The sequence below is a fragment of the Astyanax mexicanus genome, chromosome 6 (assembly GCF_023375975.1).
Source record: "Astyanax mexicanus isolate ESR-SI-001 chromosome 6, AstMex3_surface, whole genome shotgun sequence".
In the NCBI taxonomy this organism is placed as follows: domain Eukaryota; kingdom Metazoa; phylum Chordata; class Actinopteri; order Characiformes; family Acestrorhamphidae; genus Astyanax; species Astyanax mexicanus.
In genome coordinates this window covers 21,754,011-21,781,554 of record NC_064413.1, presented here as the reverse complement: position 1 = coordinate 21,781,554, position 27,544 = coordinate 21,754,011, and the positions used below count along the sequence as shown (strand labels likewise).

Below are 27,544 nucleotides of genomic sequence, written 5' to 3'. Positions count from 1 at the left end.
CTGCGATGTGTCCATCTACTCCACTTTGTCTGGCGGGAGCCATCACAGCCAGTATATGCTGTTAGAGTTATTAAATTGTCAGTGGAAGGGGCGGCACACGGGCGTGGAGAGCCAGTACATTTGCTTTTAGCTTAATGATTCACTAAGATTGAGGCTATTGATCATTTTGCCAAGCAGCAAATTCACTGGAGTAATGAATGACTGCAGGTGTTCACATTTTTGTAATTAATTGCCCTATAATTGGATGAATTATCAGGCACATGGATGAAATACGAGTGAGAGGGGTGACATTTTGTGGAGAGCGGCTGCCTGACAGGAAATTAGTTGTTGTTCTTTTTCACGAGCAACAGAGACTCTGTAAATTTCCACTGCTTGCCAGCCCATGCACCAGAATTTGTTCGAACCAGAGTCATCCCTGTCTTATTGTTGCTTCTAAAGCATATCATCATAACTCATAACTTATTTTTCTTTCTTAAAGTCTATTTTTTCCCTGGACATCTTTGCAATGTGGCAAAGAAATGGGGGGAGACTTTACATCACTGATAGAATCTGATAAATAACTGGTCGAAAGTTTGTGTCAGTAATGAGCATTTTCCAGATTTTTAAGGCTACTGCACTTGCGCAGATCTCCATATAAAACAGGGGCTTCCAACTAACATGATGACCTTCCAGCATAGATGGATGGATGGATGGATGGATGGATGGATGGATAGATAGATAGATAGATAGATAGATAGATAGATAGATAGATAGATAGATAGATAGATAGATAGATAGATAGATAGATAGATAAAATAGACACCATGATTTGATTGTTAACATTGCAGTCAATGGCTCATCTCCTTATTAATCTCTGAATCTCTTTTGTTCCTGTTTTCTTTTACTGCCAGCTCTTTTTTCTCACTGGCTCATGTGGTCTCTCTCTCTCTCTTTCTTTCTCTCTCGTTTGCTCTGATCCCACAGATCCATCTGAGGGCCTAAGGTGTCATGGACATCCGCCTGGATCAATGACTCAAAGCCTCCTCTCATCCTGAGCCAGAACTTCTCTCAGAAGGCGTCAGAAAAGCTGACCTTGATCCCAAAAAGACCAAAAAGAAACAACGCACGCCTTTCTTTCTGTTTGGAATAAGGCCTTATGACCATGATATCCAGCACCTTAAGGACCTACCCCTTTTCGCTCAGGCTCCTCTGCCCTCTCCTTCTTCTACTTCTGCTGCTGCGGGTGGGAGGGCTCAATGCTGCCCCTTCAGGCCCGGAGTCGGACACGTGCTCTACGTTGGTCCAGAACCGCTTCTTTGGCTTCTTCGTCTCTTCCTTCGTCTTTCCCAGCACGCCCTGCTCGTGGACCCTGCAGAACCCGGACCCTAGGCGCTACACCATTTTCATCAAGACCACCAAGCCTACCGAGGGCTGTGTGCCCCGGCAGCACCGCACCTTCCAGTACGACTCCTTCTTGGAGACCACCCGCACCTACCTTGGCATGGAAAGCTTTGACGAGGTGGTCAAGTTGTGCGACGCCTCCACCCACATGGCCTTTCTAGAAGCAGGGAAGCAGTTCCTGCAGATCCGCAAGGGCCCGCCCAGGTTGGGTTCGGGTCACGCGGAGGGGAACGGGGAGTTTAAAGTGGAGTATTTGGTGGTGGGCAAGCGGAACCCCAGCATGGCCGCCTGCCAGATGCTGTGCCAGTGGCTGGAGGACTGCCTGACCTACAGCACGCCCAGCCGGCCCTGCGGAATCATGCAGACTCCCTGCCAGTGCTGGGATCCTCCTGCTCCCGACAACGAGGCAAATGGATGCTACAGAGATGGAGTCTACCTGGAGAACTGCCTACCGGCTGTGAAAGGAACAGCCCCTGACTCCGACACCAATGGTGAGTTGTCAGCTTTTAAGGGCTATGCTGCTTCATTATCCTTAACATGGCACTGTGGTCATTAAAGTATGGTAACTACTGCGGTAACTGCACACCTGTCACCTGTCCTACGCACCTCTGCCTGCCGTTTAAAAAGTTCGTAAAGCAAGGGGGAAAAAATGGAAAGGTTAAAATAGAATGCAAGAGTTTTTTCAGTCGAGAACCAGGTTCTCCTTCATAAAACCAACTTTTAACCATGCAAGGTTAAAAAACAACAGCTGCCAGGTCTTCCTCTTTGCCCAGGGAGACAGATTCATAATTCCTGATTCCAATTCCAAACACTATGAACATTAGTGACTTGAAAAACACCAGTCAATTTGATTTGGCACAAATGCCACTTAGAAAGTAATCATGATCTCTAATAGAAACAACCATATAGGTTGTCTATTTGGAAGTCTGGAAGTTTTTTACTCTATTCACTAGTAGTGTTGTTGAGAAATACACTGAAACGTGCATAAACACAAAAGGTCTGTCCTGTACTTGAAGAAGAATTGATAAAATGGTGTTTAAATGTAATAATGTTGTAGAAAGTCTAGCTCTTTATAAACATTTTTCTAAAAATGAATGGAGGAATGGTATGGATTTTAGGCCTTGAGCATAGGATGCATCATGATGATCATTGCGATCTTACTGGTACCAGCTGGTAAAATCATAGAATTAAAATAAAATTGAATATTTTTTTCTTACTTGGCTAAAAGTGTCTACTTTAGTGTAAAAATTAAATTAAATTAAACCATTATTATCAAAATTAGTCGTGGTGCTTCTCTAAGTGCTCTTGGACAGAGCGAGAAGGAGTGAGATAGATAAATAGATAGAGGAGAGGAGAGGAGAGAAGAGAAAAAAGGGGTTTTACATTTCAGCTGATGTGTCCTGACTGGGTGACCTTGGCTGGCTGGCGCCGGGCGCCGCCCGTGGAGGCTCAGCGGGGGGATATCAGGTGCACTTGTGGGAAGGATCTTTGTGGCAGCAGCCGCAGTCGCTGATAGGGGATAGGGATGCGGTGGTGCTGGGGGATTTGAGGATGGGAAGGCAGGGCTGGTCACCGTATCCACCGCTATGCTCTGATTTCTCCTAAGAGAGAGCAGGCGAGCTGGAAACTCAATCTTTTAGTTGATGGTTCTGCCAGATCCAGAGAGAATTGCTGCCCTCTGTGACCTCCTGAAGCCACCTCACTCTCCTTCTTCCTCCTCCGCTCACAGAGCTAGTTTAACCACTTAACCCTCAGTGATAGCTTCAGACGTCCATTCTGCAATTCCTTTACCCTTAGGGGTCAAGAGTTATTACTTTTGTTTTGATACATCGAACAACTATTATCATATTTAATATCATAGTGATTAAATTACACATAGTAGCATACAGTGTGTCACAGTTTGTAGTGACAGTGCTGATTCTTTATTGGTGATGTTTTCTGCCTATATTAAATGTTTCATAAAGTATTTATTAATCTAGGTATAAGGACAAATGTGGTGTTGTCTAGCGCAGCTAAAAGAAAATGCTTGGCTTAAACCAAAACAGAAATCAACACATATATATAACATTTATGCCACTTTTTTCATGCTCTAATATTTTTATTTAACCCCTTAATAGGCCAGGATTTTGTCAATTGTGTACTTGACATTATACCACTAAATCCTGAGGATTTTTATTCAAGCATTACATAAAAAGCTTTCATGTTTGATAAGGAATGTTACTGAAAGGCATAATTGTAATTGTAATAGAAAATATAAAAAAAAACATATTTAAGTAAATCTGCTAATTGTATATATATATATATATATATATATATATATATATATATATATATATATATATATATATATACAATCATACATACTTTCCTGAATTTCATTTTAAAATCAGCATTTTCCTGAACAGAAATCAACCAGTTCATGCCTCCAAACCTTTAGTTTTATTATGTTTGTCTAGTTTTACTTCTATTTTAAAACATGCTGAATTTGGGTTTGAGTCCTGTTACTGATCTGGAATTATTAAGTGGAATAGAGAGAAAATAAGCAGCTTCTCCATGTGTCCTGTAGGAGATTTTAAAGTCCTCAAATTTTATGAAGAAATTTAAATAAGTTATTTTACTAAAGAAAAATGGGGTTTTGGATCACCTACACCTATAGCCTTTTTACAGCACAGGGCATTTTAAGGTGTGTTAATAAAGATAATCCTATTTTTCACTTTCTAAGGCATGTCACAGTGCTTATTGCTATCTTACACCCTGTCAACAGTCTATTTTCATGTCTTACACCCCGTCATTACAAAAGCGTCGGAGTTTAGGAATATATTTATTTCGATGGCTGTGGTGGTCTGCGTTCAGATAAATTTCTGGCGTGTTTCTATCTTGATGGCGGGAAATACAGGTGCGCCACTGACTGATTAGAAAGTGCTTTCAGAAGAACAACTGTGTCGTGTTGCTCGTTAATTTGCGAGCGAGGTTATGTCAGGCTTTAGTTACGTAGTTATGTTTTTAATATTAATCTACAATGTAGATAATCAATTAAACAAAGAAAAAATAATAAAAAAACATTGAAAGAGGTGTGTCCAAACTTTTGGCTGGTACTGTAAGTGTATTGACATCTTCTCATACCCATAAACTTCCATATAGTATGTATATAAAGTATATATTGAAAAGCATGGTCTTTTAAAGGATATATATATAAAGAATGGAAGGGGAGGGGTGCGGCCAATAAGTACGATTTCATCTTTTTATTACATGTAATTGAGATAAATTGAGCACGTTTGAAAAAGGAGGAGGTCAAATGAGGCAGAAGGATTGATGGATGAGGGGATGTAATCACAGAGTGAGAGAATGAGAGAGAGAGAGAAAGGGGTTTAGAGGGAAGAAAGACAGTAAGTGAGAGAGAAAAAAAAAGCATTGATTAATTACGGGGAAGGGCAGAAAGCCACGGAAGTCCAGATTTCTGAGGAACCCCTCCTCCAGTGCCGACAGCAGAACGCTGGGCCGGAGAGAGAGAAAGAACAGAGAGAGGGAGTGTGTGTGTGTGTGTGTGTGTGTGTGTGTGTGTGTGCTCCTCTTCAGAATGCTGAAGGCGTGTCTGTTGTGTGAGTGTGACCCATTGCTCTGAGGCATCATGGAGGACGAGTAGACTCATCCTGCTCTCTGAAGCTCGGAGCACAGAGCATGGCCTGAGTTAGAGTTAGTACAGAATGAATGGGGGAAAAGAGGGGTAACGGATGTCTGAACACACTGAGAGTCATAGAAATTGGGTCAAATTGGGTCAAAATCGAAGTGTCAGGTTGCAATGCTAAAGGTTACCAGGAATAAAAAGAAATAGTTTTTGATGTTTACTCAGCAACACCTACAGAAGAAGTGTATAAAACATGTGAAATGCAACACGATAGATGACTTGGTATGAAGTTGTAGAGGTTCCTAATGGTGTTTTTGTGACAATCCGCCCTCTGCAGCATGGACATGGCATGGCTATTGGGTCAAGCATTTTTTACAGCAATCTCCATACATGTCTATGTAGTCTGTCTATCTGTCTGTCTACATACCTGGGTGATTCTCATGAAGCAGCAGGGAACATGTCCATGACATTTTTTTTTTATCAATTCTTAATTCATAAAAACTCAGATATTGTGTGTAAAGCAAATAGTGAGTACTGTATGGATCAATTGTTTTCATCATCATATAAAATTATTTTTATATAAATTAAATAAAAAATATATGGAAATTCTCATTACCGTTATGTGTCTGTATCCCTTCTTTCTAATTTTAAGTTAAACCATATAAAAATTACTAAGCATATAAAATAAATGAAATAGGGTAAAGTCATTTAAAATATCTATATTTATACATAATATAAATATTTTTTGTGTTGAACAAAAAAATGTACTTGATTTTAAACAAAATAACTGTGTCCGAACAATTTTTTTCTCATTACCGTTTCATGATTTCACCCCCTATAAAAATTACACTGTGCCTTTAAATTGATCAGCTATCCCATGATGCATCACTTCAGAGACAAGCTTTAAAATGGAGATAAGGTCAGTTGGTCACTCTTCTCTCCCTTTGAGAAATCTGTGTTAATATTGATAAAACTGTCCTCAGTTACACTGTCTATTATCATTACCGTTATGGTTTAATACTCATTACTTTTAAAAATATAAAAATAAATTATTTCATGAATATTATCACAATATAAGGCTTTGACATCTGGCAAAGTTATAGGTTGTTAGCATATTAGCATTTTAAGTTATTTGTGAAATTAGCCAAGAGCATCTCATTACCGTTACTCAATATTCTCTTTACCATGCATATATACATTAACACTATATATATATATATATATATATATATATATATATATATATATCATTTATGGTAATTATATATATATATATATATATATATATATATATATATATATATATATATATATATATATATATATATATATATTTAGTGTTAATGTATATATGTATATATATGTATATATATTGAATGCAAAAAGGCAGCAGCCAAGGCTAGAGTTTCTTGAAATTTGCTTGTTTTTCTGGTTCCATGTTTTGTTACACAATTGCCTTAACTAAGTTTCATTACCGTTACATTTATTCTCATTACCATTTTATTGTGTTCTCATTACCGTTATGGATCTAAAATGTTAATTTTTTTTTAATGTTTCACATCTTATCATAACTTTTCTTCATTTTATTATAGTATATCCCTCACCTCTTGTCCACATGAGTTTTTGATCAAACATATTCTAAAATCATTTCCATTAATTAAAAAATTAAAATATATTTTACAAATGTTGTATCGGTAATGAGAGTTGCTTAACTATAAATAAGTAAATAAAAAAGATCAAAGTAATTGTCAAGGACTGTGCTGTTAAGTTGATGGAATATGTTGTGGAAATATGAAATTAATCATCAAAAAATGTTTTGAACCGTTGATCTAGCTTCGTCATTTACTGTAACGGTAATGAGAATTATTCTGGATCATATAAGATTCAAATGATAATAAAATTCTTTTTTAAAAAAGAATTATATGAAAAAATAATCAATATAGTAAAATACACATTCTATTTTAGCTTCTCAACTTGAAAAAATGCTGCAATGAGGTGAAAAACTTTTTTATGTTAATGTGAAGGTCTTCATGAGAATCACCCACCTACCTATCTAGCTAGCCAGCAGCAATTACTTTTTTGTGAATATATGTTATACCCTTTACATATCCTTACATATTACATATTCCATATATATATATATATATATATATATATATATATTCATTCCTTATATATGGGGTGTGGCCTCTCCCTTACTTACCATATTTATGTTGTCTGTTCCCAAAGATACTTATCCTTGTTGTGCATTATGTGTGAATCGTTGGGTTGACTCTGTAAAAATGTTGCATTGGCTCTGTGAATCGTTGGGTTAACTGTGTGAAAATGTTGGGTTGGCTCTGTGAATTGTTGGTTTGACTCTGTGCAAATGTTGCGTTGGCTTTGTGAAAATGTTTGCTTTGCTCTGTGAACCATTGGGTTAACTCTGTAAAAATGCTGCATTGGCTCTGTGAATCGTTGGGTTAACTGTGTGAAAATGTTGGGTTGGCTCTGTGACAATGTTGGTTTGACTCTGAGAAAATATTGGTTTGACTCCGAGAAAATGCTGGGTTGCTTTGTAAAAATGTTGGGTTGCTTTGTGAAAATGTTGGGTTGACTGTGTGAAAATGTTGTGCTGGCTCTGTAAAAAATGTTGGATGGCTCTGTGAAAATGTTGGTTTGGCTCTGTGAAAATGTTGGGTTGGCTCTGTGAATCGTTGGGTTGGCTCTGTGAATCATTGGGTTGACTCTAAAAAAATGCTGCATTGGCTCTGTGAATCGTTGGGTTGGCTCTGTAAAAATGTTGGATTGACTCTGTGAAAATGTTGGGTTGGCTCTGTGAAAATGTTGGGTTGACTCTGTGAAAATGTTGGTTTGGCTCGGTGAAAATGTTGGGTTGGCTCGGCTCTGTGAATCATTGGGTTGCCTCTGTGAATCGTTGGGTTGACTGTGTGAAAATGTTGTGCTGGCTCTGTAAAAAATGTTGGATGGCTCTGTAAAAAATGTTGGGTTGGTTCCTGTGAAAATGTTGGGTTGGCTCTGTGAAAATGTTGTGCTGGCTCTGTAAAAAATTTTGGATGGCTCTGTAAAAATATTGGGTTGACTCTTCGAAAATGTTGGGTTGGCTCTGTGAAAATGTTGGGTTGCTTTGTGAAAATGTTGCGTTGACTCTGAGAAAATGTTAGGTTGACTGAGAAAATGTTGGGTTGACTCTGAGAAAATGTAGGGTTGCTTTGTGAAAATGTTGCGTTGGCTCTGTGAAAATGTTGGGTTGACTCCATTAAAATGTTCGGTTGACTGTGAGAATGTGTGGTTGACTGTGAAAATGTTGGGTTGGCTCTGTGAAAATGTTGGGTTGACTCTGTGAAAATGTTAGGTTCGCTTTGTGAAAATGTTGAGTTGAAGCTGTGAATCATCGAGTTGACTCTGTAAACCATTGAGTTGACTCTGTGAATCGTTTTGTTGACTGTGTAAAAATGTTGGGTTGGCTCTGTGAAAATGTTGGGTTGACTCTGAGAAAATGCAGGATTTCTTTGTGAAAATGTTGGGTTGGCTCTGTAAAAATGTTGGGTTAACTCCATGAAAATGTTCTTTGAATCATTGGTTAACTGTGTGAAAATGTTGGGTTGGCTCTGAAAAAATGTTGGGTTGGCTCTGTGAATCGTTGTGTTGATCCTTTGAATCATTGGTTAACTGTGAGAAAATGTTGGGTTGTCTCTGTGAAAATGTTGCGTTGACTCTGTTAAAATGTTGGGTTGGCTTTGCAAATCATTGGGTTGTGAAAAGGTTGGGTTGACTCTGTGAATCGCTGGGTTGACTGTGAAAATGTTGGGTTGGCTCTGTGAAAATGTTGGGTTGACTGTGTGAAAATTTTGGGTTGGCTCTGTAAAAAGGTTGGGTTGGCTCTGTGAAAATGTTGGGTTGACTCAGTGAAAATGCTGCATTGGCTCTGTGAATCATTTGGTTGACTCTGTGAAAATGTTGCGTCGACTCTGTGAATCGTTGGGTTGGCTCTGTAAAAATGTTGCGTCGACTCTGTGAATCGTTGGGTTGGCTCTGTAAAAATGTTGGGTCGACTCTGTGAATCGTTGGGTTGACTCTGTGAAAATGTTGAGCTGACTCTGTGACTCGTTGGATTGCTTTGTGAAAATGTTGGGTTGACTGTGTGAAAATGTTGGGTTGACTCCATTAAAATGTTCGGTTGACTGTGAGAATGTGTGGTTGACTGTGAAAATGTTGGGTTGGCTCTGTGAAAATGTTGGGTTGACTCTGTGAAAATGTTAGGTTCGCTTTGTGAAAATGTTGAGTTGAAGCTGTGAATCATCGAGTTGACTCTGTAAACCATTGAGTTGACTCTGTGAATCGTTTTGTTGACTGTGTAAAAATGTTGGGTTGGCTCTGTGAAAATGTTGGGTTGACTCTGAGAAAATGCAGGATTTCTTTGTGAAAATGTTGGGTTGGCTCTGTAAAAATGTTGGGTTAACTCCATGAAAATGTTGGATTGGCTCTTTGAATCATTGGTTAACTGTGTGAAAATGTTGGGTTGGCTCTGTAAAAATGTTGGGTTGGCTCTGTGAATCGTTGTGTTGATCCTTTGAATCATTGGTTAACTGTGTGAAAATGTTGGGTTGTCTCTGTGAAAATGTTGGGTTGACTCTGTTAAAATGTTGGGTTGGTTTTGCAAATCATTGGGTTGACTGTGAAAATGTTGGGTTGATTGGGAAAATGTTGGGTTCACTGTGTGAAAAGGTTGGGTTGACTCTGTGAATCGCTGGGTTGACTGTGAAAATGTTGGGTTGGCTCTGTGAAAATGTTGGGTTGACTTTGTGAAAATTTTGGGTTGGCTCTGTAAAAAGGTTGGGTTGGCTCTGTGAAAATGTTGAGCTGACTCTGTGACTCGTTGGATTGCTTTGTGAAAATGTTGGGTTGACTGTGTGAAAATGTTGGATTGACTCCATTAAAATGTTCGGTTGACTGTGAGAATGTGTGGTTGACTGTGAAAATGTTGGGTTGGCTCTGTGAAAATGTTGGGTTGACTCTGTGAAAATGTTAGGTTCGCTTTGTGAAAATGTTGAGTTGAAGCTGTGAATCATCGAGTTGACTCTGTAAACCATTGAGTTGACTCTGTGAATCGTTTTGTTGACTGTGTAAAAATGTTGGGTTGGCTCTGTGAAAATGTTGGGTTGACTCTGAGAAAATGCAGGATTTCTTTGTGAAAATGTTGGGTTGGCTCTGTAAAAATGTTGGGTTAACTCCATGAAAATGTTGGATTGGCTCTTCGAATCATTGGTTAACTGTGTGAAAATGTTGGGTTGGCTCTGTAAAAATGTTGGGTTGGCTCTGTGAATCGTTGTGTTGATCCTTTGAATCATTGGTTAACTGTGTGAAAATGTTGGGTTGTCTCTGTGAAAATGTTGCGTTGACTCTGTTAAAATGTTGGGTTGGCTTTGCAAATCATTGGGTTGACTGTGAAAATGTTGGGTTGATTGGGAAAATGTTGGGTTCACTGTGTGAAAATTTTGGGTTGGCTCTGTAAAAAGGTTGGGTTGGCTCTGTGAAAATGTTTGGTTGGCTCTGTAAATTGTTGGGTTGACTCAGTGAAAATACTGCATTGGCTCTGTGAATCATTTGGTTGACTCTGTGAAAATGTTGCGTCGACTCTGTGAATCGTTGGGTTGGCTCTGTAAAAATGTTGGGTCGACTCTGTGAATCGTTGGGTTGACTGTGTGAAAATGTTGAGCTGACTCTGTGAATCGTTGGATTGCTTTGTGAAAATGTTGGGTTGACTGTGTGAAAATGTTGGGTTGACTGTGTAAAAATGTTCGGTTGACTGTGAATCGTTTGTTTAGGAAATTTATATGACTCTAATAGTCTATGATAAAGCTAAGTGGTGTGAATGCTCAAGCTAGCTTTAGCATTTGGCTCTCCCCCTCAAACACACACCCACATAAAAACACACACAAATGTTGAGCCATTTCAGTGTAGGTGGCAGAAAATGGTAGCAAGGGCACCGTGTGTGTGTGTGTGTTTGTGCTCTGTGTGAGTGTGTGCAGTGTGTGTGTGTATGTGTGTGTGTGTTCAGCCACTAGGGGCATTCAGTGGGCAGTTTAGACAGACACATGCACTCAGTGCTGCTGAGAGATGGAGGAATACAGTGCTTATATTTCTTGTGGACAGACAGCTCCTGACCAGCCTTCTCTCTCTCTCTCTCTCTCTCTCTCTCTCTCTCACTCTCTTTCTCTTTCTCTGTCTTTCTCTCTATCTTTCTTTCCGAAAAGCTGAAGAAGCTCCAGTGCTAACCTGCTATCTCTCTGGCCTGCCTCGGAGCCTGCAGGGTTGATTAAAAATTCATGTTTTAATTAAGCGCTTTTACTGCCGCTTCTTTACATCCGATAATAAAAAAACACCACAGGTGGGGTGTGTGTTGGGGTGGTGTGTAGCAGTGAGTGTGTTGGCATGTGTGTGTGTTTTGGGCGCGTTATTAAAAAAGCTATTAATTTTCAGACATAAATAGTCTTCAGAGGAGCAGAAAAGGGAACTTTAACTTCTTCACTTGTCCTTTTCGGTGTTGCAGCTCATCGCTCTTCTGTGACTGGAGGATAATGTGTCTGTATATTTGTGCGTGTGGAGCTCTGTACAGAACTATGATTGCTGCTCATTACTTACAACTTACTTTCTATTTTGCTCTCTTTCTTTTTTCTTTAAATTATAAATAATGCATTTCTAATTTTATCCACATTTTATGGCAATTACCAAACCCACTCATTAGGACTGTAAAGTTGCGAAATCAGTTTGTAGGGAGATTGTATGCTCTATTTTAGCGATTTATAGTGCACAGTTCAATTGTGTATCATGATTGGATCATCCTAAGATGCAGGCTCAACACTTTTGGAGTCTTAAGAAAAGAAAAAACTTAGAAATTAGACCTTTACAACTTGATTATATACTCTTTTGTTTCCTTAACAATGCATGCCTGCTAAAATAACAGGGTCACTAGTGTTTTTTGATGATGTGACTGCTGGTAGAAGTAACGGGAAGAATTGCAAAGGGTACAGTTGCAAGAAAAGTATGTGAACCCTTTGGGATTACTTGTATTTCTGTATAAATTGGTCATTAAATGTGTCACAACAACAATAGACAAACACAGTCTGCTTTAAATAATACCATAATCATAATCATATGTATGCATTTTTAAAATTAATTTAAAAGCCATTTGACCAGTGGTAGGATGGTCCCCCCCTTTAATGTGAGTCTTGGTCCTCCCAAGGTTTCTTCCTCCTCCTGCAGCTCTGAGGGAGTTTTTACTTGCCTCCGCGCTCACTGGGGGTTCTGTATTCTGTATTTTCTATGTTTAATGTTTTGCCTGATTCTTTGTCCTGTAATCATGTTTCTGTAAAGCTGCTTTGTGCCAACACCTGTTGTAAAAAGCGCTATACAAATAAATTTGATTTGATTTGATATATTTATTGAACACAACATATTAACATTCACAGTGCAGCGTAAAAAAAAAGTATGTGAACCCCTAGGCTAATGACTTTTCTAAGAGCTAATTGGAGCCAGGATTCTTAAGAAGCATTGCTTGATGTGACTCATGCCTCGCACAAAAAAGAGCTCTCAGAGTATCTCTAAAAGCCTTGATGTTTGTGTGTCCACGGTAAGACATACGAACTACAAATGGAGAAAGTTCAGCACTGTTGCTGCTGCTCTCCCTAGGCATGGTAAAATCCTGTAAAGATGAGTGTAAGAGCACAGCGCAGAATGATCAATGAGGTGAGGAAGAATCCTAGAGTGTCAGTTTAAGACTTATAGAAATCTCTGGCACCTGCTAACATTTTTGTTGACAAATCTACAATTAGGAAAACATTAAACTAGAATTCATGGAGTTGATGGAAAGACACCACGGAGGAAGCCATGTCTTTAATCAAATAAAGATGATAAAAAAAATGGTCAAAAAGTAAATCTGATTTTTTTTTTAAATCAAAGATTTTTTTTTTGGAGGGGGGGCCATTTCACCCAGCTCTAACTGCACATATAAAGGTGTGTGTATGTGTGTGTTGCACACACGTACTGCGTGGATGTAATACGACTAGCTTCCTCTAGTATGCGCTGGTTGGAGTGTAGTTGAGAGGCTGTGTCTGAGCGTGATTAAAAGCCAGGCTGAGGAGCTCCTGCACCAGCATGTCCTCAGTGCCGGTGAACGGCTGAATGAAGACGGATTGTCTTTGTGTCTGTCAGAGTATAAATCTCTCTCGCTTCTCCTAAAGGGTTCTCTCGCTCTCTCTATCCAAGGATTGACAATCAGAGGTGAGCACACACACACACACACACACACATACAGCACTCGAGGCAGCATTGAGTCCTACCAAATAGGCCCTGGAGAGTCCTGGAGAGAAGCTCATTAGTAAACACATGTCCCCTCCCCTCTCTAACACAGACTGCATCCCAACTCTGCTATGTTATGCATGTGTGTGAGTCTGTGTGAGAGAGAGAGAGAGAGAGAGAGAGAAAGAGAGATTGAGAGAGAGAGAAAGAGAGAGAGAGAATGATTTGAGGTGGGCAAAACCGCCAGCCTGTGACCTCTGTATGTTGTGAGTCAGAGTCACAGCTCTGACCCACAGTCTAGAGCAGAGAGAGAGAGAAAGAAAGAGAGAGAGAGAGAGAAAAGAGAGAGAGAAAGAGAGAGAGAGCTGAAGGCATAGTACACCGGGATCTGAGGTTATTCATCTGTTAAAACTCTTCAGTTAAACAGAAAGGCTGTATGAGTGGCCCCTGTAGGACATGTAGTCTAATGTACTCTCCCTCCCCTGCAACACATAAACACAGCCCTACTGGTTTCCATAGGAACACACGCAGACTTAACTGCGAGACACTGTGTATGCACTGGTGCATTATGGTCCTGTTAAAAGTCCTGTCTGATCAATTGATGTCAGACTTTCTGGATTTAATTCTTCTTCAATGGACTGCAATACCCAGAATCCCACTCCCTCCCACACCACAGTCACATGCCCCTCTTCAGCCAACCTTGGACAGCTCCCCCTGTCATTTTAGTGTGGGAGGTTTCATGGTTAAAGCCTGGTGTCCAATCTTCATTAATTGCACATTATTGCACCAGTAAGAGCAGAGTGTGAAGGTTCAATTAGCAGGGTAAGAGCACAGTTTTGCTCAAAATACTGCAATGCACACAACATTATGGGTGACATACCAGAGTTCAAAAGAGGACAACTTGTTGGTGCACGTCTTGCTGGCACATCTGTGACCGAGACAGCAAGTCTTTGTGATGTATCAAGAGCAATGGTATCCAGGGTAATGTCAGCATACCACCAAGAAGGACCAACCACATCCAACAGTATTAACTGTGGATGCAAGAGGAAGCTGTCTGAAAGGGATGTTCGGGTGCTAACTCCGATTGTATCCAAAAAACTTGTCTCACTTGCTCCTTGTGAAATATTGCTTTAAGTTTGTTAAAGCATACTAAGTGTTTATTACTGTGTTTAACTTTTGTGCTTTACATCCTTCTTCTGTGTTTGGATTTACTCTTTGGATTTCCCCCTTTGCTGTGATTACTGAATTTAGCTTGTTTTATTTTTTTTGCCTGATTTTTGACCTATTCTCTGCCTGATTCCTATGTGCTTGTTTTTGCCTTTTGTGTATTTTTGACATGGCCTTGCTTTTTTGACCACTCTTTTGGATTACCCTTCGAAAATAAACCTGTTTGCTGGTTTTACATCTGCGAGCATCTGGTTTGTCCTGAGAACAGGACAATTAAACATCAGAAAGTACCACCATTTAAGTCTATAAGTGTATTTCAGTAGACCTCCCTGCGAAAAGTATTTTTACACCATAAACCTTGGAAACAAATCCATTAGTGGAGTAAAAAATGTGTGTTGAGTTTACTGTAGCCCAGATTGTGTCTTATTAGAGTAGTAGTCAAAATCCCTTGGGCTTCTTTCGCTCTTTTACGCTCTTCTTCAATGGACAGTGGCACCAATAAGACTGACATGGTGGTGGTGTGTCAGGGGGCTTTCATACCTACCTTGTGTGGTCTTTGGTCCAGACCATTAGAGTTCTCAGGTGTGAAAAGGGCCACGAACCACAGTTTATCACAACCAAAAGAGGTGCTCTTCATCTGGATCAGCTTTGTAGATGGTTCAACCACATTCAAACCAGTTGCAGGAAGTTGGGGCACACCTTTCAAAAAGTTTCATTTTTGTTGCGTCAGTCGAAAAAATATACGGATGCTATTTTCTACCAGTCTCCATCTTATTATTAAATCATTAACACTGACCTTAACTGAGACAAATTAGTTTTGCCTGCAGTTCTTTAAATGTTGTTTGGGTTTTTGTGTGACCTCCTGAATGAGTTGTCCATGCCCTCTGGAATAATTTTGGTCAGGACAGGTCCACCAGTGTTCCATGTTTTCTCCATTTGTAAATATTAGCTCTCAGTGTGGTCCGCTGTAGTCCCAGAGCCTTAAAAATTACTTTGTAACCTTTTACAGACTGATAGATGACCAAATTTAAATGGTTGTGTGTAAAACGTGTAAATTGGCGCTATGTAACTTTATTCATTCATTCATAATCACAGTTAATTTATGGGGGCAAACAGCTTTTTACAAAATGCTTTGATTTTTTTTTTTTGTTACTAAATAAAATTCTCATTCAAAAAGTGCTTTTTATATTTACTCAGGTAATCTGTGTCTGATATTCAAGATTATCTGATAATCTGAAAGATGTGAGTATGAAAAAAATGCAAAAGCAAAAGAAAAACAAAAATAAATCTGTATTAAACCCACTGTATTAAAAATCAGCCAATCCTGTAGTAGTGGACACATACAGAATCTGGGGGAACTAATCCAATCTAATAAAACAAACAAACAAACAAATAAATAAATAAATAAATAAATAAATAAATGCTTTAGCAGGGCTCCTTGCAGACTGAGGGACAGCACATCAGATGACTTTGCCCTTCTTTGTGTTATTATCTCAGACTGCCTGACTGCCTCTCTCTTTAACTCACACACACTCCTGCAGCTGCTCAGCTCACTGTCTCTGCTGCTGCTGCTGCTGCTGCTGATTTTGAAGTCATTTGGATTCCTGCCACCGTGGGTTCCACAATGATGCCTGGATTAGGTGCGTTTTCAGTGTGGAAGTAAATGGAGCGCGTCTGATTGGCTGTGCAAGTCATGCGTGATAAATCAGAAGGGAGAAGGTGGGTCTCCCGGCAGTGAGTCTCACCTCAACACACCTCTTTCTTCCTCACTGTGTGAACTGTTTCCAGCGTGCTGGTGCTGTGTTTCCATACTGCGTGCCGTACCAAACATCAAGACTGCTCAGTATTATGTATTAATGCAGGGGTGTTCAAACTTTTTTTGTTGGGGGCCAGAAGGAGAAATATATTTGAAGTCACAGGCCACACTCTGTAATAAAACAAATAATGAAATATACCACTTTAAATAATACTTTTTTTCCTGCTTACTTTCATTTACACACCATTTTACTTGACTTATTATCTTTATCTTTGACAGTGTTGTGTAAACTAAGATTTTTCAAATTGATGTTTCATTTCATGATGTCTTTTAATATTAAATTCCTTAATTACGGCAACTTTTAGACTCATTTGCCCGTTTTTCTGCGCTACAACTGCGCACTCTCTCCGCTTTTAGACTCTTTGGCCCATTTTCTGCCACTTTTAGACTCTTTGGCCCATTTTCTGCGCTAGAAATGTGCACTCTCTCTGCGTTTAGACTCTTTTACTCTGTTTTTCTGCGCTAGAAATGCGCACCCTCTCCGCTTTTAGACTTTTTGGCCCGTTTTCTGAGCTAGAAATGCGCACTTTCTCTGCTTTTAGACTCTTTGGCGCCGTTTTTCTGCACTAGAAATGCGCATTCTCTCCGTTTTAAGACTCTTTGGCCCGTTTCTGACACCTAGCGTTCAAACTTTGAATATCAGATTATAAAAACCATATATCTCAGATTATAAAAACCATATATAATTACCATGTAGTAATTCTCTTAATTAATCATGGGTTTGTGTTGGGTGTAACATGAAGTAAACCTATTAGCATATCACTAAGAGCTAGGTGCTTTGGCACATTGATTTTTCAACAGTGCAGCTACCTGGATGTGTTCAACGCTTCTCAGCGGTGGACAATGAACTGCTAGTAATATATAAAAAGACAAGTGAGAATACTCTATGGGTCTGTCCCAAAACCTAGGGAGCTCTCTACATAGACAGCATCTTACGTCATTGGATGCGCGTTCCCGAGAAGTAGGCTGTCCCAATTCTTAGATACCTTAAAATGCTGTCTACTAAGATACCTTATTCTGACCCTGTAATAAGAGAGCATTAGACCCTTCCTCAGCCGGTAAGGCAATCCCATGATGCAGCGCGGGGCAGCACAGCGTAGCTCAACTTCTTCCATCATGGCGGACGGAAGTGGATCGGCCAGCGCCGAAGTCATTTTTAAATGTAAGTTATTTAAGTTTTTATAGCGTAAGTGTGGTGTTTCATGAGTTTTCTTGGCATAAAATAACATAAACTAGCGTTTTATTTGTAGTTTTGGTTAGTTGGTGGCCGTTTTCCAGTTTTTTATATATCGAGGTGTTAGCATTTATGCTAGCGGGTTTTGAAGCGCCAGTGCATTGTTTTAGATGGGCTGATGCTAACTAGCCTGTTAGCTCAATAGCTAAGTAGCCTGACTGGCGATATTCAGCGCTTTTTTTATCAGTCGCCATAATATTTTATTAGTTAACTCTGTTAACCCTTTCTGTATAGTTAGTTAGACCTGTCGGGTTTATACGATCTGTATGTGGGCTGTTTAACGTGATAGCCAGTGTTCAGATATACAAATTACTTGCACTCTTTTAGGGAGCAGATCAGCAATAGAAGCCTTTATAAAGGCTCGCATAGAGAAAGAGAGGCTCTTCACTGGGGAGAAAAACTCAGCTCTCTCAGCTTGGAATTAAGAGCTTATTTAAGCTAAACTAGTTAGTTATTTGACGATAATATATTCTTATTCTATTCCATCTTAAATGATGCAGCTTTTACACTTTGATACATTAATCCAACCAGCTAGCTAATGGCTTATGATTACAATAATAAAACAATAGGTTTGTGGCAAATAAGTTGATAGAAAACCCGCTTTAGAAAACTAGTTAATACGTAACTAATGCATTGCCAGTTACAGCATATCTAAGCTAATATTAAGCTAATAATTGCTTAAGTTATACATTCATGCATTTAGGCATCTTTCTAAACTAATTAAAAAATGTAGGTAGATTTTGCAAAATGTTTGATTACACTTAAATCGAAGCCTTTGTGTAGATCACTGAAGTTAAAATGGTGTTATTTTCCTCAACTATAAAGCATCTTAATGCCATAATTTGTTTTTGTTTGTTCTTTGACAGGACTGTTCTTCTGGAATTGGGGCTTGCGGACAAAGTAAAAGAAATGGGACAACTTAAAAAATAAATACAATGTAAGTTCAAAGATGAACCTGAAATTGTGTAGAATGATTTATGTATTTTATTGATTTTTATGTATTGATTTGAGTGTAGTATAGATATGTAAATTATTGTTAAAGTATAATTGAGGGGGAGAGAGAAGAGAGCAGAGCAGGAGCGGTCAGAGCGCTTGTATAACCTCCTAGAAAAGCTAGTTAACAAAATGAACTGAGATTAATTTATGCATGTTTTACAATAAAGTTGTCGTTTTTTTTTTTAAAGTTGAGAACTGGCATTTGTGTGTTTTTAAAGCAGTCATGGAAAACTAGTGCATGCCTTATAGGTATTCTATACTGATATAAACTTACTTAATAGGTTGTTCATAATAACACTGAAATTCATACTTCAGTTATATTGTTTGTATTGTTTATTCTAACCACACTAACAGAACAAGACTAATATTAACAGTGAGTAGAACAAGTGAACTGGTTTAAAGTAGCACAAAATAAGACAATGAAATAAGACATTTTAAACTAGAGCATTAAACAAACATGAATGATGCATGTACAATATTTACACAATATTGGCAGTGCAAATTTAACATTTAATGAAAACCAAACTGATCTATTTGTTTCCAGTTTAATAAAATCACTGGACACCAGCAATGTTGACACAAAGTTGCTCCCGTAATTGGTGGCCACTGACAGCTGTGATGTCTTCTTCCTGCACATCAGCTTCCTCATCTTCATCTGCTTCCTCCTCAGGCTGAACAACATCTCCCGCTCCCATGCAGATGTTGTGCAGAGTGACACAGGCAGCAATCACCTCTGGCACAAACCTTCGGTTCACTTCTTGAGAATGCAGGAAAATTGACCTCCATCTGGTCTTCAGCATCCCAAAACCACGTTCAATTGTAGAACGTGCCCTTGCATGATGCCTGTTGAAGGCCACCCTCTCTTCTCCTCTGACAGGCTTCTTGAATGGAGTGATGAGGGCTATGGGCTGAGAGATACATGGGGACCCACCATCACCAAGTATCATGTAGCCTCTGGGTGGGAAAGTGGCCTGCCGATACAAAGTGCTGTAACAGAGCACCCGTGCATCATGTACTGAGCCAGGAAAGCCAATAAAAACATCAAGAAACTTTGCCTGGTGGTCACAGACAGCCTGAAATTGCAGGGGTAGAGCTTCCAGTTTCTGTAGCACTGTGCATCAGGTTCTCCAGGGGCTTTGATTCGCACATGGCACCCACTAGTGGAAGCCGCATGGATTCCCAGCCTCACAAAGTCATCAGAGATGCTCTGCAGTTCTCCAGGTTTTGGGTGCCGGATAACTTTTCAGAGCACAGTATCTTGTAGGTCTTTCTCCCTGCAAGAGGGAGAAATTTATTTATTTAGTTAGTTAGTGTGTACAGTTCTTTTGCAAAACAGAAAAGTGATTTGCTCCTTAGTGTTTAATATCACTTATCTGTTTTGAAAATTAACTGTTCACACAGGTTCTATTTATTTATGTATTTATTTATTGATTGATTGATTCATTGTTAATAAATTAATTGTCTGCATGTGTATAGTTGTATCAGTTTGAAGTTAGCATAAAATAAAATGCATATTTGAACAAACCTTTCATGCTTAAAAGACAGCATTTGTCTGTCTGCATATAAACTCCCCCCCCCCACAATTTTCAATTAATTGTATCAGCTTGATTATTATTTAATCAATATTAATGTATTAAATAAACTATGTAGGTGTTCTGTACATTATTATTATTAATAATAATAATAATAATAATAATAATAATAATAATAATAATAATAATAATAAAAACTTAATTAATTGTTGTTAAAATACCATTGTTTTTACAATGAACTAATGGGGGGGGGGTATTAATAGTGGATTTTTTTTATCTCAGAGTATAAGAGGAAATTTTTTTTGAGACGATCTTACCTGTTCAAGGGCAGAAATAAGCGCTCTTCTTCTTAAATTTCGGCATCTGGCAGCAGCATGTCGACTCTCACGTCTCTGTCGCTCTTCCTCCAGTGCAAAAACGATTAAAATTGTAGTAAAAACAGCAAGAGGTTCGTCCATAATGCCGGTAGGGAGATGAGGTGGTTCCCGCGGCTGAGGTAAGTAAACAGTGGGAGCATGCTGTGGGCGGGGCCAGGTCGTGACGCAGTCGCTGCCTAACTAGAGAGTCCCAATAATGTGTCTTATAAGGCTGGATGGCGGTTAGAACGCTGTCTAGTTAAACAGCTGTCTACGTAGTCAGTGCCTATGTAGAGAGCTCCCTAGGTTTTGGGACAGACCCATTGTCTTTAAAAATTCAGGCATTCAGGCAAATTCACCTAGTATTCAGTAAGTAGCAGTAAGTAGTTTCTCCAGCTGTAAATTGTGTATATACCATATTTTTCTCACAGTAAGGTGCACCTAAAGTATTTTATTTCCCCCAAAATTCATCAGTTTAGTTCTTCAGCACTAAGACTGGAGCAGTATTAGCATTAGCATTAGCTCCTAATCGCTATTTCCTTTTTTAGAGATAAATTATTATCAGCCTGTAGCCTGCTCCTCAATATTTGGTGGAGTAACCCTGGTTTTTAATCACAGTTTTCATGCATATTGGTTTCATGTTCTCCTCCACCAGTCTTACACACTGCTTTTGGATAGCTTTATGTCACTACTGATGCAAAAATTCAAGCAGTTCAGCTTGCTTTGATGGCTTGTGATCATCCATCTTCCTTTTGATTATCATCATGTTTAAGTGGTCTCTTTTTTCAGAGCTGTTTATACTTAAAGCAACTGGCAACTCAATGTATAATAACAAAATAACTGGTTTATCCACTAGTGTTGATTTCTGTGCACGTCTTTGTTGCTGCTGACCTTTACATGTGTAGGTGTATGCTGTGTACATTATATTATGTATGAATGTATGTTATATGCCCACCTCACATGCTGTTTTCTCAAGGAAACTTTCTGTAGTGACTCATTTTTCACTGTGCTCAGAACTCAGAACTCATTTCCTTCTAGCAGCCAGCAGAAGTCCTTGCTTTCTAAACAGACATTAGCTGGAGGAATTAAATCATTATTATTGATAAAAAATCTTCATAATTTTTTTTTTCTTCTTGATTTATATAATTTTGCTATATGTGGCAGTAAAGCCCCCATTTATTATTTTTTTCTTGAGCTTCAGTTATATTTTTATGGTCGTACAGATTAAGTAATTGCACACGTGTCAATGTTAATTTTGACTAGTTTGACAATATGGGCTCAATATCAATTTTGACTCACCTAATTTCCATACATACTAAATGGACTAGGGAGTAAAGAATACATTGTAAAACTGGATCCATATTTGCATACATTACCTCTTAAATCTTCTGTTTAAAGATTTTAAAGAAATTCTGTTTTATAATAAGGCCACTTAAAATATGTTTATGTTCTGAAATACAACTCTGGACAAAAAAATATGACATCACTTAAAAATTATGAGTTTCTTTGATTTTACCAAATTGAAAACCTCTGGAATATAATCAAGAGGAAGATGGGTGATCACAAGCCATCAAACCAAACTGAACTGCTTGAATATTTGCACCAGGAGTAAAGGCATAAAGTTATCCAAAAGCAGTGTGTAAGACTGGTGGAGGAGAACATGCCAAGATGCATGAAAACTGTGATTAAAAACCAGGGTTATTCTACCAAATGGTGATTTCTAAACTCTTAAGACTTAATGAATATGAACTTTATATTTTTTGCATTGTTTGAGGTCTGAAAACTCTGTATGTTTTTTTTTTTTGGTATTTCAGACATTTCGGCCATTAGTTTATAGAATAAAACGACAATGTTAATTTTACTCAAACGTTTACTTATAAATTGCAAGATCAGAGAAACTGATTCAGAAACTGAAGTGGTCTCCTAATTTTTTCCAGAGCTGTATGTATTGTCATGTTTCAAACAAGCTAGGGCCATCTGAAAACTTGTTGACACCATGAAACTTGTTGCCGTTTGTTGCCTGTTTTTTTTTATTTATCTCTTTAAGTTGTTTTTCAGTCTTTATAACACAGTAGGCTAATATTTATGTACTGTGAGATGAAGGAACCCCTATGCTGCAGTGAAATGTGCAGTGTAGCGTTTAGCTGCTCTGCTGTGTAGATGAAGAATAAAGGCTGAGATTAGGTGGAAATCAGCCAGGACTGAGTTCCACTCTGAAGCAGCCATTCTGCTCCTCACCCTAACAGAAGTTGGTGCACAAATACGAATGCATGTTCTGAGAGCTAAAGAGGATGTATTAAAGTGTGTGTGTGTGTTTGTGTGGGGGGTTCTTATCGGCAAGTATTACTCTGCTGAAGATCGATGTGTGTGGAGAAAAATAAGAAAAGCCTGTTATTTTGCTACTCATCTCTGGCCCGTGGAACGTAGGAGACCAGTCTGATCCCTTTAGTGAAGGTGCTTTTGATTTTCAGCTGATTTTTCCTTTTCATTTCTGCTGAGGAGAGGCATCCATCTTCGAAATTGAAATGTCGCTGTGGCTGACCCACCCCTGCAACCAAAGAATGCTCCACCAAAATACCTGTTTTTATTGCTATCATACTTTTTATCTCTTCGCCTCCATTCTCATTAATATTCCACCTCAGCGCTCTTGATGAATGTTTACCCGGTGCGTTTTATAAACTACTCGCTCATGACCTCAGTCGAAAAGTGATTTTTTATTTTTTTTGGGGTTTACAAGAAAATAAACTTCTAGGAAAAAAATCTGCTTATTCCCACTTGTATTTTCATTTTCTCCCCAATTTACAAGGCCATTTCCCCAACCCACTCATTAGGACTCCCCCTATCAATAGTGATGCCCTAACACACCAGGAGGGCAAGACTAGCACATGCCTCCTCTGATACATGTGAATTCAGCCACCGCCTCTTTTCAAAGTGCTGCTGGTGATGCAGCATTACCGAGTAGCATCACAGTTCATTTGGAGGAAAGCGCAGGTCCTCAATTCATTGGATACAACAGTTCATGCCTTGTGCTGATCCACATCACCCTTTAAAGTGATGAGGAGAGAGAGCGCCATCTACCCACCCAGAAAGAGCAAAACCAATTGTGCTCTCTCGGGGCTCTGGCAGCTGATGGCAATGACTCAGACTTTGAGACAAGTTTTTTTGAGAAGAGTTGTTGATAGGAGCTTGAAAACAAACAAAAAATACTAGCTAGACAAGAAAATATGGTCCTGCTTTAAAATAAGTGTCTGTAATAAGTGTGTAGTTAAACATTAAAACCCTATGTAATAACAGTGTAACAACTACTGACTATGTAGTTACACGTCTCAGCATCAATTTAGACTTTAGTAGACTTGTAATAGGGCATATTTGGTGTGAGTTTTCACATGTACAAGTGTGTATAAAATAAGTTGTGTATAGCTTAGGACTAATATTTCTCCAACAGCTCTTGTCTGATGTATAATTAGTGTTGTCATGCTGGACAGACCAAACACAGTTTATTAATAAATAAGATAAGACTCAAAGGGATAGTCAGAGTAACAAAATGGCAGCAATAGTAAACATGGGACAGAAATGGGAGATCCAAACAAGAGGAGGGCTAGGCGAAAAGTACTAGTAGTCAAAAATCCAAAAATGGGTCAAAAACAAAAAAGCAACAAACAAAAAGAAACGGGAAGTAGAAGAGCTAGAATCTAGATTCAATACCAGGCAATGAGGAACAGAAACATAGGGGTTTTTATACAAACAGGATCAGGTGTGGGCAATCAGATGCTCGGCAAGTTAGAACGCCGTAGCAGCATGTGATCAGCAAAGCCTGGAAGGTCTAGTGTAAGTGAATGCTGGGAGTTGGAGTCTTTAGTGTGAGTATCAGAGTTCATGGCAGGCAGCCTGACAACGTCAGGACTGACAAGGGTTGTAATTGTTGTTTTTTACTTTATCACCTAATGAGTTTGAGCCTCCCAACCCCTCACAATTTTCTGGAAAAAATCTTGTTCACAAAGCAATCAGTGTTCCCAAAAATAGACAGAAAATCTGGTGGTGAAATGCTGCTCTCCAGCATCAACAACACCATATTCTTCCAAAGTTGCTGTTGTTTTTTATCACCTCTTCAGCCTTTTCTGGAGCTTTCTCTAGTGGACCCAAGTGGGTGCAAACTAATCAAGATTCAAGGCTGTTACTGAACAGTTTTGGAGGTTTGGAATTGGACTGTATTACAGTTCTATTTTGGCATAATTTTTGTTTAGAAACACCTAAAGTACCAAATATCAAGCAGTCATTATTCAGCTATTGCAAAGAAAATGTAACACCTTAGCCCATGTCTGTCTTCTGTTTCTCCCTCGTTTGGTCTCTTGTGCTCCTGCCCCTCTGTTTTCCTGTCAAGTGTTCCCAGCCATGTGCTTGTGTTGTTGTTTTTGTACCTGTCTCCACCATAGCTCCGCCCCAGCCCTGCCCTAGCTATTAGTGTTCTCACCTGTGTCCTGTCTGTAACCCCGCCCCCTCGTCATCCAAGCCCAGGTGTTTCTCACTCTCCTCCTGTATTTAAGCCCCCCTGTTTGAATGTTCAGTGTCGAGTCTTTTGTATCCTTTGTATCCTTTGTATCCTTTGTATCCTTAGTCCGTATGTATCCTTGCTGCCCGTATGTATCCTAGTCTTAGTTTCTTAGTCTGAGTTTCTTAGTTTGATTTATCCTTGCCTTGTTCTTTGTAAGTTTTTTGCGTTACCCGTGTTTTGTTTACTGTTTTATTTTATCTTGTTTGTTTAATAAATAATATATTGCACTTACGTCCATCCCTCCGTCTCCCGCGTAACAGAAAATTCCAAGGACATTTCAGAGCACATTTAACCTAAAAGGTACATGAAATATAAATGGCATTTTACAATTGCTGATTTTTTTTTGCTATTTCAGCTCCACTGAGCAAATTAAAGCATTTTTTTTGCTATAATTATAGATTGTAGTCATTTTATTTCTCTGCATACTTTATTATCCTACTTTTGTTGTGCTGGTATGACTGGATGAGATACAGCAGTGCTGCTGGAGTTTTGAAACACCTCAATGTTGCTCTGAGAACAGTCCACCAATCAGAAATGTCCAGCCAACAGCATTCTGTGAGCAGCATAGTGTGGGCCACCAATAAAGGACTAGAAGCAGAACTAGAAGATGACAAAGAGGAGTTCATCATATTCTGACTAGACTGTAGGTTTGAATAATGTAATTAACTCTGTATGTTTTTTTTTTTGGTATTTCAGACATTTCGGCCATTAGTTTATAGAATAAAACGACAATGTTAATTTTACTCAAACGTTTACTTATAAATTGCAAGATCAGAGAAACTGATTCAGAAACTGAAGTGGTCTCTTCATTTTTTCCAGAGCTGTATGTATTGTCATGTTTCAAACAAGCTAGGGCCATCTGAAAACTTGTTGACACCATGAAACTTGTTGCCGTTTGTTGCCTGTTTTTTTTTATTTATCTCTAAGTTGTTTTTCAGTCTTTATAACACAGTAGGCTAATATTTATGTACTGTGAGATGAAGGAACCCCTATGCTGCAGTGAAATGTGCAGTGTAGCGTTTAGCTGCTCTGCTGTGTAGATGAAGAATAAAGGCTGAGATTAGGTGGAGTTCCACTCTGAAGCAGCCACATACCACATATTCTGACTAGACTGTAGGTTTGAATAATGTAATTATAGAGCAGAAATCTGGTTTTCAACTATTATGCAAGAAAAAAAAACATCTTATCAAAACTGTTCTTATAAAGTTATATCCCCCATTTCAGCACAGAAGCACAACAAAGTTGTAATTTTGGTTACATTTAGTTTTCTGAAAGTATTTCAGGATCACAGCCCTACTCACACCACCACTCTGGTGGTCTTACCTCTGGAAAACTGCACCACTGATAGCCCCCTTATGCAGATTTACAGCTTAATTTCCAAATACCTTTCACTGAAATCCGCCTGCACTGAATAATTCATGAAGGAGTTTTACAGAAAATTACAGTAAAAGGGAGTTTCTGAATGTGCCGCTGATAAGACAAATTAGTTAGGATTGATTCAGGGTGAAGAAGAGGACAAAGTATGAGGTGTCTGGAAAAGTGTGTAAGAAAGTTTTGAAGGAAGTTGAGGGGTAAGTTTAAAGTGTGTAGTGTTTATTAAGTTTCACCTGTTTAGTGTTTATAAAGTTTCACCTGTGTAGTGTTTATTAAGTCTGAGCTTTGTGTTAAATCTGAACTGTGTAGTGTGTAAGTGAGATGAGAAGGGTATACATTTGACCTGTGTAGTGTGTGTAAGTTGTGTAATGTGTAGGTTTGAGCTGTTTATTGTGTATTGTATTTGACCTGTGTAGTGTGTATTACGTCTGAGCTGTGTAGTGTGTAAATCTGAGCTGTGTAGTGTGTATTAAATCTTAGCTGTATAGTGTGTATTTTGTTTGAGCTGTGTAGTATGCAATAAGTCTGAGCTGTGCAGTGTGTATTAAGTTTGATCTGTCGAGTGTGTTTTAAGTCTGAGCTGTGTAGTGTGTATTAGTCTGAGCTGTGTAGTGTGTATTAAGTCTGAGCTGTGTAGTGTATATTAGTCTAAACTGTGTAGTGTATGAGTCTGAGCTGTGTAGTGTGTATTAAGTCTGAGCTGTGTATTGTATATTAAATTTGAGCTGTATAGTGTGTACCAAGTTTGAGCTGTGTAGTGGGGATGTTTGACCTAGTAGTTGGGGACAGCTCTGACCTAATACACACTACACAGCTTAGACTTACACACTACTCAGCTCAGACTTATATACACTACACATCTCTGACCTAATACACACTACACAGTTTAGAATTAATACACACTACACAGCTCAGACTTATATACACTACACATCTCTGACCTAATACACATTACACAGCTTAGAATTAATACACACTACACAGCTCAGACTTAAACACGACACAGCTCAGAATTATATACACTACACAGATCAAACTTTATACACTCTACACAGATCAAAATGAATACACGCTACACAGATCAAACTTAATACACATTTAAGTCTGAGCTGTGTAGTGTATATTAAGCTGTGTATTTGGTAAGTTTAAGCTGTGTAGTGTGTATTACATCTGATCTGTTTAGTGTGTATTAAGTTTGAGCTGTGTTGTGT

General features: G+C 38.8%; 1 protein-coding gene and 1 long non-coding RNA gene across 9 annotated transcripts in view; both read left to right on the top strand.

Annotated features, from left to right (window-relative positions):
- Positions 1 to 27,544, top strand: part of adgrb1a (adhesion G protein-coupled receptor B1a) — a 212,807-nt gene that overhangs the window by 51,624 nt on the left and 133,639 nt on the right. For all 8 annotated transcript variants that reach the window (XM_049480350.1, XM_049480345.1, XM_049480349.1 and 5 more), the window contains exon 2: positions 964 to 1,871. In XM_049480350.1, coding sequence (XP_049336307.1) covers positions 1,136 to 1,871 — 736 coding nt within the window. In that variant the 5' untranslated portion in view covers positions 964 to 1,135. The remainder of the gene's footprint in view (positions 1 to 963; positions 1,872 to 27,544) is intronic.
- On the top strand, positions 17,177 to 19,992 carry LOC125802404 (uncharacterized). The gene is made up of 3 exons (XR_007439531.1): positions 17,177 to 17,451; positions 18,390 to 18,460; positions 19,190 to 19,992. It is a non-coding gene; the product is annotated as an uncharacterized LOC125802404 (long non-coding RNA).